Genomic DNA, 11,533 nt, shown 5'->3' with positions numbered 1-11,533 from the left:
CTGTTTAAACAAATCCAGTACCTAACATATAGATAGGTAGGGGTACTGGTTCAAGAAAAAATTCAGCTTGAAGAGTGCAAAATTTACATAGGTGCTACTGTATAAAGAATTTGCTAGAATAACATGGATGAGACAAAGCAAAACTGATTTACAGAATGAGTTTACAAAATCTTTCCGCCGTTAGCAGAAGGTACCAAAAACCACTAACTCACAGTATTTTAAAAACCATCTCTTTTTTCCTCCGAATAAGAGAAGCACATGTAGGGAAGCTGACAAGTCTTTTAAGTTCATAGAATATAATTTCTCTGGTCATCGTAACTGACAGGAAGAGTCCCCAGTAGAGTTGTGAGTTCATTCCCAGCTCTCAAATCATCAGTGGTCTAGCGGATGATGGCAGCCCAGAAACAATGTAATGAGCCTTGCCCCTCCTTCCCATGTACCTCTGTATTTTTAGAAGTTTGTGTTTGGGAAGATGGCACACTCGTGTGTGTGTGTGTGTGTGTGTGTGTGTGTGTGTGTGTTGACAACAGATGCTATGTCCCTGAAGATTGATTACTTGGGACAAAACAGTGGAAAGGTGTAGGAGGCTTGAGAGGAGAAGGGTAAGTAAACAGGCATTGCATTGCACATTTTATGGGCAAAAAGAAACTGGAGCATTGAGTGATTTTTAGAAACAACTTGCCAGACACAGATGGTTTCAACACACAGAGCAAAATTTAGAATCAATAATGCCAGATTAGCCACATGATTTATATAAAACCAAAGCAGTACAGTTTTTATATTATCTTGAGAGGAGAAACAATTTTGTTCAACATCCAAATGCAGAAAATAACTCTCCAGCTGTATGCTGGCAAAAATTTGAATAACTCTGGCAAGAAACGTCATGTTAGGAAAATCTCCTTTAAATGGAGACTAATAATACAATATTTTGCAAGGAATACTCTGGTAAACAGCTGACTGATGGAAGACCAGATTAACTAGCTCATGAGTAGTAAATATAAAAGTTGTTTACCACAATTTAAAAAAGTGTGATGCATCACTGACGCTGGCCAAACAGCCACCAAGTGTCCTGACTGTGACCTCTCCTCTCGTGGGCATGTCCCCCTGTGGCTAGGTGTGTGCACACATTCCCAGTACGTACATTTGAAACGTTCCTCTTCATAGACAAAGCAGAGCTGTGTTTTTATCTGAGGAATCTGACCTCACTGTTGATGGTAAACTAGAAATTTCCTTTACCCACTGTCTCCTCAAAGGCTGCATAGAGAATTAGGTGAGTAAGATCCAACACCAGAGAAGCAGCTCAGAGCTGGTTCTGGAGGTGAGTCCAGGCATTTTCGCCTTTTCCTTTGCATTGCCATTTCTTTACAGGTGTTACTTCCTGAGGAACATGGAGGCTTTCTGTGTTTCTTTCTTCTGAAAGCCCCAGGAGTGGTCAGCTGATTGCTGACCACTGCTGGGCATTTGTCATTTTCTTGCTGAATTTAACGAGACACCCCATGTGAGGAGGCCACACTCACAGCTCAGGGCCTTAGAGTTTGGCTGTAAAATTGTCCAAGAGGATTTTAGGAGCTGCCAGCCAAGTTTTGTTTGGCTAACTGAGAGAACTACTATAAGGTTCCCGTAAAGTTAAGCTTCTCATGAAACACCAGCAGACCAATCAGAAATAACCATGTCTGAGTCACCAGGGATTGCTGATCTGAGGATAATGTACCATGTCTCTGATGAGAGGGCCCACCTATTTCTAATTATTATTTCACTAAAGAAGAAGAGCATTACCATCTGCTTCCAAAGAGTAAGGGATTCTCTGCAACCACCTCCTCCCATCCTCCTGGGACGGGACACAAATCGTTTCTAAAACCACTCTGCTCCAATTTCTTTTTGCCCATAAAATGCAATGCAATGCCTGTTTGCTTACACCTTTCTTCTCAAGCGTCCTCTATCTTTCCACTGTTTTGTCTCAAGTAATCAAGCTTCAGGGACATAGCTTCTCCTTGAAAATTTCATGTGACTGTTAACAAATTGAGTACTTGTGTCCATATTGAGTGTTTCTAGCTCCAAAAGGGCTTGTTCCACAGGCCAGCAATGATATTCTTCATGGACTGTATTCTGGGGCACCTTCCCTCCCTCATGTCAGAAGAAGTCAGGTCCTTACCCAGTCGAACCCTAAAAAAGGGAAGCACTGTCTCAGAATTGCCATTCTCAAAGCAAAGGATGCATTTTTCAGAAATGACAGTTTCAGCTGAATTCCAACAACAGGACACAACAATAAATATAAACATTTTAATTCCAAAAACAAAGGCATGTGCAAGCGATACAGTAGGGATTGCTTGGAGAAGCAGCGCACAGGAGCGCGGGCGAGGGAGGCCAGCGCAGAGGAAAAGCTTTGACTACAGCTGTGCATCACGAGACTCCGGCCTGGCTCTCCACGCTTGCCTTGACCGGATTTCTCAACGCATTGTAAGGTAGTGCTGGGCTCTTTCACAGAATACTGTAGATGTGACTGCATGCACTATCACATTTCTTTCAGAAAAGCTGTTAACTGGTTTTACTTTAACATCTGCATAAATATTAGAAAGAAGAGAGATTTTCGCTACACAAAGACTGAACCTTGGCGCATGGATGGCATGACACATGTCGTTGCTCATTTCTTTTTCATGGTAACGGTGATATAGCAAACGGCCATTAGTTAACATGCAGTTGTCTTATTTTCATCAGGGCAGCGAAGACTTATATGCGCTACTTACTCTACGTGCCTTAAGCTATGACATGGCTTCTGTTTGCATTTTCAGATGCTGAAGTGTTCTGTTCCTCCTATGTCCTGCAGCTCTGGGGCAGTGAGCCCCGAGCCCCGCTGGGGACGAGAAGGCCTGGTGTCCATATTTTCTTTTATCATATGAGATTGTTTTCAAGGACCTGAGATAAAGTTATTTTGATTTCTACAACAGTTCTTGTTTGTCCAAGGGAATAGTCTCACATGGGACACAGAATCTGTTCCTTTTGCTTTGGGAGCGCGCAAGGGAGAAAGAGGTAAAATCTGAAGATTCCATTTCTGCCCTAATTGCATGGCGCTCCTTCCCAGCCCGAGGTCCCTTATTGCTCATCGGAGGCACTTTGCTGGGAGGCGGTGTCGTCCAGGCCCATGTCCTCCTGGCTTGCTCTTCTGCAGATCACCCCCACATTCCCTACCACGGCCTCAGCCAGACGGCGGTCGCGTAGCTGCCCCTGCTCGGTGGTCTCCGTGGGTTCACATGGATCAGAGAAGTGCTTCCAAAGGGAAAAAAAAAACAGCAAGGAGCTCAGCAAATGCTGCTGCCACTGGTTACTTACCCCACTACTGTAGGTACTAAAGCCAGAGTTGTAGGAAGCACAAATGACAGAGGACCAAAGAGTGGCCTTGGAGGAAAGGATGTGCAGTGAAGCCACAGGCCTAACACAGGTGGGGGCTGCCTCTGAATGTAGAGGCCTTTTCTCAGATAATCTGGACCTGCTGGGAAGAGATACCTTGGGAAAAAAGTCACTGTTTGCCTGGCACTCCTGGGTTCGGGTCAGCGTTATTTCATTTCCATTCAGCTCCTGTCACCAATGCTAAGCCCCAAAGATTTGGCCCCAAACAGTAATAATTTTTATTTTGGATGCAAGGACTCAATTGTCCTTGTTAGAAAGGATTTGCCAGAATCCGAGAACTACACCCACGGGTTGTCTTAAAGACAGAGTGGGGGTGGGAGAAAGGTGTGATATTTTGTGCATTTTTATTAAGGAACTGAAAAAAAAAAAAAGTTAGCTATCTAACTAAACTTAGTCCAAACTTCTGATGTAATCACTTTCCCTGCTCTTGACTGGTGTGACCTGGGGATCCAGGAAGAGACCCTGAAGCCTGCTCTGGAAGGTGGCACACCATTACTGAAAACCCCAAGGCTCTCTTTAGGCTGGTTTGTGCCAGCTTGATTTTCCAGGGGCCTGCATGTGCCTGCTATATAGCTCCACTTTTCCCTGAGGGAAGAGAGAACAGTATCTCCACCACCCACCTCCAAACACCTACCCCAGAACCAGAGTCCATCGGACTGTGAGCCTCGTGCTTTTTAAAGAGCATGGACTGAGGGCAGGGAAGGTGTGGACAATCAAACAGAGCCTGGGAAACCTCCAATCTGATATCAATTTTTGACTTAGTGTCTCATTTTTTCCCTCCCAACCAGAGCACATAAGAAAACTGCTAGGTATTTACCTATGCGCCACCTCAGGTCAGCTAGCAAAGAACTCTGGATCAGTAACAGTTTATTTGGGTGAAGTCCTTAAAACTCTAAATACATAACAAATAGAAGGCTGTCCAGAACTTTCAAATTAAATCTGGTGCATAGGAATTGATAATAATATAATCAGGGAGGGTGGGGGTCCTTTCCTCTCCCTCAGTGAAGACTAGTGTAGAAAGAGAATGAAGTATGACTTGGCCCTGCTGTGTGGGTGAGTGAACATTCCCCCACATCGGGAACCCCCATAACATGTGCCTGTTGTTATATCTTATAGAGCTGTGCTTCGGAGAACAACTAACTGTCTCCTGTCAGTTACATATGTCACGCTGGTAACCCTGTGGAGAAGGTGGTAGGAGTCCAAGCAAGCAGTGCATAGGGGTCCTTAGGCCCAGGGCCCACACAAACACCCTGGTCCACCCCATGAAACCCCTTACCCGTGTGGCCTGGCTGGAGGCCCTGGCCGAGGGGCCCATCACGATGTTGACACTGCTGGATGACTGGGTGTCACTGGTGTTGCCCCCCTCTGCAGCAGAGAGGCCAGAAATGACAAGCGCGCTTGAGAAGCTCCTCTTGCCAAAGAGGAAGCTCAGAGTGGAGCTGGTGGACGAGCCCAGGCTGGACCTGATCAGTGCCTCAGCCCGCTCCCGCACGCTCAGGTGGCCCGTGGTGGTGACCGGCGGGGGCTGAGAGTGCAGGGACGTGGTGGAGGTGTGGAAGGAGGGCCGGCTGCCCGAGAGCCGCTGGGCTATGTCGTGGACCGATGTGGATGTCTGGAGGAAGGCCTGGTGGCTCTCTAGGATGGGGCCCGATGAGCTCAGGATGGGCGGCCTTTGGCTTAATGTCCCATGTGCCTGGACAGATTGACTCCTGCCTTTTCTCCTGCCTTTAAAAGAAAGGAGAACAGGTTGCCACATAGGTGGTCATAGACATCGGCGCTTGCGCAGTAAGGTGGGTGTCAGGGACCTAGAAGCCTCACTGCTGTCAAGCCCCAGAGCAGGACGCACCACCATGAGTCCCTGAGGACAGAACGGCTCACCCAAGGGTGCCTCACGGCCCTGGGTAGGATGGGAGGTGGTGAAATGGGGAGCGCAGGGAAGGTGGGCTTTCTGGTTGCCCAGGACTTCCCAGCTTTTAGCAGTGAAAGTCCTGCGTCCCTGGGAGCCTCAGTCCCAGGCAAACGTCAGCCTCATATCTTGGCCTCATAAAGCAAATTTCATTTTGTTCCTGTGTCAGGATCTGAGATCCAATCCTCATTTGTTAAAGGGACAGAGGAAACACACACAGTTCATTTTTAGTTGCCTAAAAATAAAAATAAAAGAGGACAGGACTACATGCTGGACTGTTTTCTGTTTTTTTTTTTTTTCCTGAAGATCAAGGTCTTTAAGAGGATGTGCCACAGACCCCTAGGGCTTGCCTGGCGTACAGTCCATGTCTAGGTCTGTGTCTACATGTCTAGCACCCGCTGTAGCTCCAGAGCCTACTGGCCCCCAGCTCTGACTGAGATTTGTAAAGACAGTGTGGGTTTTTTTTTTTTTTAATATCTTTTTTTCTTTTTTTTTTTTTAGAGAGGCATGTTTTTATTTATTTATTTATTTGTTTGTTTTGTTTATACAAGCACTGGGTACAGTCAGAAGCGCGGGAGGGTGAGAATTCACCAGAGCCAGAGCGGGGAGCAGAGCAGGCAGAAGAACCGAAGTACACTGCTGAGGGGAGCAGCGGGCGGCAGGAGAGGTCTGCGCGCCATGCGGGACCCTCCTCCGGTGGCCGGGGAGCAGCCGGGGATCGAACCGGCGCCGCAGAGGCCGCGGGCAGCTTCGCAACCCAGCGCTCAACCGCTGCGCCACCGGGGAGGCCCCAAGACAGTGTGGGTTTTAAAGAAAAGGAGAGGACTGCCCCGAAGATCAGGAGCTGACCACGTCTCTCAAAGAAGGATGCCTTAAAGTGCATGCTGGGGCCTCCCCGGTGGCGCAGCGGTTGAGCACTGGGTTGCGAAGCTGCCCGCAGCCTCTGCAGCGTCGGTTCGATCCCCGGCTGCTCCCCGGGCACCGGAGGAGGGTCCCGCATGGCGCGCAGACCTCTCCTGCCGCCCGCTGCTCCCCTCAGCAGAGTACTTCGGTCCTTCTGCCTGCTCTGCTCCCCGCTCTGAATTCTCTCACCCTCCCACGCTTCTGACTGTACCCAGTGCTTGCATAAATAAATCAATCTTTAAAAAAAAAAAAAAGCGCATGTCTGCGAGGCTCTGTGGACTAAGCAGTCAGGAGGACAGCTGGGCCAGAATGCCGAATTGTTTCATTTAAGCATCGGGGATTACAAGGGTCTAATTTTAAAGCACTGTTTTGGAGGAAACAGCTAGTGATGTCACAGTTCCGTCAGTTGCCTTATTGATGTGCTCCCGAAGCTGCTCCAATTAGGCATTCAATACATAAAATGGGGGGGCTAGATTGGGCGTCCCAAATGACTGTCCTGTGCATTTTCTCATGTTCCACCTCACACCACAGGCCCAAATTATAACAGTGCGTCCTGTGAGTCTAAATTATTTATGTGTGTCTGCAGCAGAACTTGATAACTGACATATCTTTGGAGGGATAACTCCTGAGGGAACAAATGTGAATATGGAGATTCCAGGCTTGCCTCCAGACCTGCTCCTCCCACAGCAGCTAACTGGCTGGAAGGGCCCATCCTCTTAACGTGATGGTCTGTTTCCAGAGGGTCTGGGTGTCTCCACCTGCTCCCTCTTGCCCATACGCTGAAAGAAAGGGTGCCCCCCATGGTGCTGCTCCCTGGGATGAGTGTGGGCAGGGGGCTCTCACTCAGGCTGGAGCCCATCTTTAAGTTCTCTGCTGAATAGCTGAATAAATGACTCCTACAGAGCAAAAAAAAACGAGGGCCCTGACGAATCAGAATTAAGAACAGAGATGGTGATTTGTTAGTTTATTCAGAGCTTGGCAAGGCGAAACATCTGTTTGTGATTTATACTGTTACGCTGATTGCTGTCCAAAAATACTCCACATTCATCCACAAGGCAGTGATTCTGATGCAGGGAAAAGACCACCCGCACTGAGTGGGGGAACTTCTCGGGTAATTCCAGAAACAAAGGGACAAAGACCCATCTGTGTCAAAGGGGGATGGTCTATGTTCTATGTAAGATAAGGACAAGCCTGGCACCCGCCCCTCTAATTCCATGGCTTCCGATTTTCTTGTTTTTTTGGGTCACTCTTGATTTTTTAAAAAACAATTACTTTTGAAAAGGGGCCAAGTAAAGCAAGCCATGTTCGAAGCATTTATGCTACTCAGGATCATTATTTTAAAATTTAACTTACTCTGCCAGTTACCTCATTATCAAATTATGAGTGTTTCTAGGGGAAATCTCCTTCGGTTCAACCTGTGTTGAAATTCCATATAAATTACTCTCCTCGGTTCATTATCCTGGCACTGTTCCTGTGCCTCTGATTGCCGTCTGACAGGTTGTACTGCACATCCTCCAAGTCCTTACCAAGAGGACAGCGAGGTCTTGCTCTCCAATCTGGCATCCAGATCAGTCATGAATTCCTACTGCTCTCATAAGTAGGGGGCTGGCCTCTACCACTGGGCCCCATCCCCTCCCAGCTGGGACATACACTTCTTGCCCCAGGTTGTCAGGTCATAGCTGAGGCTGCCTGGTGCACTCCAAGCAGAGGGCATGAGAACACGCCAGCCCTGCATGACATGTGGGCACCTGGGGACAGCGCACACATAGGATGGCTGGCCTTAACAGAGGTCCTGCTTATCGGGGCTCAGGATCCCAGTTGTCCAGGAGTTTGGCCAGCGCCCAGGATTGGGATACCAGCTGAGAACTGAGGAGGGTCCCCAATTATGTGAATTGAGCCATGGGCACTATGAGTAAAACAAGATCCCTGTCCTTAGACTCTGGTTCATGTCCATCCTTCAGTCACTGCCACCTGGCTAAGTTTCTCATGTGCGCTATCTGGAGAGCCAGGCCCTCCGCCTGCAGCCCCTAGGGATGCCCCTGCATGGCACTTAGCACACAGGTCCTGTTTGCTATACGAACTCCGTGGTGCTCACCACCTTCACCGACAGAGGACGACTGCATCCTTTCTACAGGCTCAGCACGTAACATACTCACTGGCAAATAAGAGACACTGGGGACCAACCTATAAAACTGTCCTTTTGCTCCAACCTAGAAATTTTCAAATCCCTGTTTTGGAGCACAGTTAACCCCTGAAGTTTGGGGTGGGTACTACAGAGCTTCTTAACCTTGGCCGTTAGAACAATTTGGGAGGCTTAAAAAAAGCTTTGACCAGTACAGCCAAGCACCTGCCAATTTTAAGTAAACCGTCTCTCTCTTGGCATCCCCTTGAATGGGAGTTTAAGCTCCAGCCCTGGGCAGTTGCCCCCACCATGAATGTTTTGCTTATGCTCCCCCACCCACTGTGAAGCGCCTCAGTTTGCTTTAGCAAAGACTCACATCACAAGTGTTCACCCAAGTGGAGTCCCACAGCTGCTGAAGTGAGGGATGCCAGCCATGTCTATGTCCCCTGGAGTTGGGCAGGGTGGGAGAGGACTCATACCCACCCCCCAGACCCTCCTTTGGGGGCTATAATACAAATAGTCTGAAAAGGTGGCTTGTCTGCAGCACTTGTCACCTGTCACAGGGCCACTCAGTTATCCTGGTGCATCTAGTGACACCCTGGATGGTTTCTAGGCAGAGGATGGCCTGCAGGGGAACATGACAGTCAGGAAAGGCATAGTCTGCTGCCCTCTGGGATCCCCTTCTTCCCCAGATCATGCCAGCTTGGTGCACGTGGGGCCTATCCCCATGGCATCACCAGAACAGCATTTGGTTTAGGTTTCCCAAAGAACCTTCTGAAGATATAAAATTGGGTCCCTGGAGGGATTCTGGGGGTGAAGGGATTCATGGTACCAAGGACAAGCCAACAGGATCAGCAACTCTTGTCTCTGGAGCTCTCGGCTGTGAGAAAACAGAAGCTGGCTTCAGCTGAAGTTGCACTTGGGAATTCTGGGACCCAAGAACTGCTCCCCTCACCCTTTAGCCAAGCCTTAGAGGGCAGCTGAATCTAGCTCTTCTGCATTTGGAGGGGGCCATGCTCTTTCACTCAACCCATGTCTGCTAAGCACAGAGCCATCTGAGATGGGAGCAGCCACCTGGCCTAGCACTTAGGAGACCCTGCTGGGGTCCTCCTGCCACATCTCCCCCAAGGAGACAGGGGACATGATGACCTACCCCTGCTACACACTCCTGCTAGGCCATGCTGGGTGTCTGGCTCCAGAATTTCCTATCCAAACTCAAAGGCTGCACAGGCCTCTTTCCCAGGCTTCTCTCCCAGGGTAAACATTGGGCCTTCCTCAGCTGTGTGCACCCCAGGGACCAAGGCAAGGACAGGGTATGGATGGTGTGGCCTACACACATGCACAAGGCCCCTCCCCAAGCAAGATGGAGCAGGGGAAGTGAGTGGGCCATGTTTTCCATCCTGTTCCCTGCAGACCCTGCAGAAGGGAGGGCCAGCCGAACTGAGTGCCCACTGCATGCTGAGCTGTCCTAGGTGCAACTCACAGGCCCTGACCATGGACAGGTAGACACGGTGATTGGTGGGGCAGGGCAGGGTGGGGCTGGCCAGGGGCCTTGCTGATCAGTGGCATCTGATCAGAGGGTGAGTGAGTGAGCAAACGACTGTGCCGTTTTGGGGAAACACATTAGAGTGGGAGGAAGCAGCAACGCTGAGTCCCAGGGGAGGACAGGGACAACTTGAGCCAGCAGGAGGGGATAGGAGATGCCAGGAGAGAGAGAGAGCAGGCCATGGAGAGCCCGGGGGGCCAAGTGAGTGCTAAACTGTGATCTGCTCCCCATTTTGCAGCAGCTGAAGTCCTGGCCTCCGGGACCTCAGGAATACGATCTTATTTGGAAATGGGGCTGTCGCAGGTATCACTAGTTAAGAGGGCACTACTGGAGGAGGGCACGCCCTAATTCAAGCTGACTGCTGTCCTTGCTAGAAGGGGGAGTTTGGACATAGACATGCACGCAGAGAGAACACCATGTGAAGATGAAAGGCAGAGAGGGGGGAATGCTGCCGCAAGTCAAGAACAACAAGGATCACCAGAAACCAAAAGCTAAGGGAGAGGCCTGGAACTGGTCCTCCTCCCGACCCTCAGGAGTAACCAATTCTGGCCACACCTCAATCTGGGACATCTGGCCTCCAGAACTGTGAGCCAGTGGATCCCTGCTGCGTAAGCCATTCCGTCTGTGCTGCTGGGCTACAGCTTCCCCTGCAAATGCACACAGGTTTATTCTAGATGGGAAGCTGATATTCAATACAAGAATGGCCGGAACGATTTAAGTTAAAGGGAGATCACTCTGGCAGTTACATGGAGAGATTCGTGATTTTGTGCATTTGTCAGGGCTGCGTGAACAGAGAGGAAATGGAAAACAGCAAGAGGTAAGTTCTTCCTTTATCTGAGGTGGGGAGGATGGTAGGCCCTGGCCCATCTCCCCCTCCCTGACCAGCTCCCTACCCTCTGTGGGCCCCCATCTCAGGATAACACTCTGCAGGCATGCCAGCTGGCTGAGCAGAGGGGTACCCATGGCTGCCTCTTGCCCCGTCCCTTTTCCCTGCCCACCATGATGACCTAAAGGAACCCTGGCTGGCTGCTTTAGGAAGAACTGGATGCCAGCTTTGCCTACTCTCAGGCCAGAAGGAAATCTACTGGCAAGAAGAGCCCTTGCCAGCCAGGAGACAGGACACAGTCAGGCGCAGCAGTGACACCGCCAGCAGCACAGATGGTGCACTGGGAGCGAGGGCAGCAGCTGCACCAGTTCATCCCCAAGCTTGGAGACAAGGACAACCCTTAATGAGAAGAGGCAGCTTCCCAGGCAGGGTGAGGCAGCATGGCATGGTGATCAGGTTCTCCTTGCCTGGGTACAAATCCCAGATCAACTGCTTAATGGCTGGGGTGCTTAGGGTAGTGACGTAACTTCCCTATGTCCCAATTTCTTCAGCTGTGAGATGATGAGAGAGAGAGGGCCCATTTCCTAGCATCATGGTGAAGATGAGGTAAATTTACACTTATAAACCACTCCAGATGGGTCTGGCACATAGTAATGCTGGAGAGCTGTGTGGTAGCATAACGTGAGATCACTTCCACCAAGATGTGGTAACCACGACCCGTGTGCACAGAAAGAGCAGGGCCAGCAGCATGGAGAGTTTGTGTCAGAGCTTCGCAAAGTCCCCAAGGGGAGGACAACTGGTCTTAGAGGCTGGGCCTGCCTCAGG

General features: G+C 49.8%; 1 protein-coding gene across 1 annotated transcript in view; it reads right to left on the bottom strand.

Annotated features, from left to right (window-relative positions):
- Window positions 1–2,265: 2,265 nt before the first annotated feature.
- PCNX2 (pecanex 2) overlaps window positions 2,266–11,533 on the bottom strand; it is a 243,488-nt gene continuing 234,220 nt past the window's right edge. The window contains exons 33-34 of the mRNA XM_037510412.2: window positions 4,682–5,130; window positions 2,266–3,264 (exon numbers count right to left, since the gene is read on the bottom strand). Of these exons, the coding sequence (XP_037366309.1) occupies window positions 3,091–3,264; window positions 4,682–5,130 (623 nt within the window). The 3' untranslated portion in view covers window positions 2,266–3,090. The remainder of the gene's footprint in view (window positions 3,265–4,681; window positions 5,131–11,533) is intronic.

This window comes from Talpa occidentalis, unplaced genomic scaffold (assembly GCF_014898055.3).
Source record: "Talpa occidentalis isolate TD23 unplaced genomic scaffold, MPIMG_talOcc4v2.1 talOcc4.14, whole genome shotgun sequence".
Taxonomy (NCBI): Eukaryota; Metazoa; Chordata; class Mammalia; order Eulipotyphla; family Talpidae; genus Talpa; species Talpa occidentalis.
Note: the sequence above shows the minus strand (reverse complement) of the source record. Positions and strands in the feature narration are given on the sequence as shown.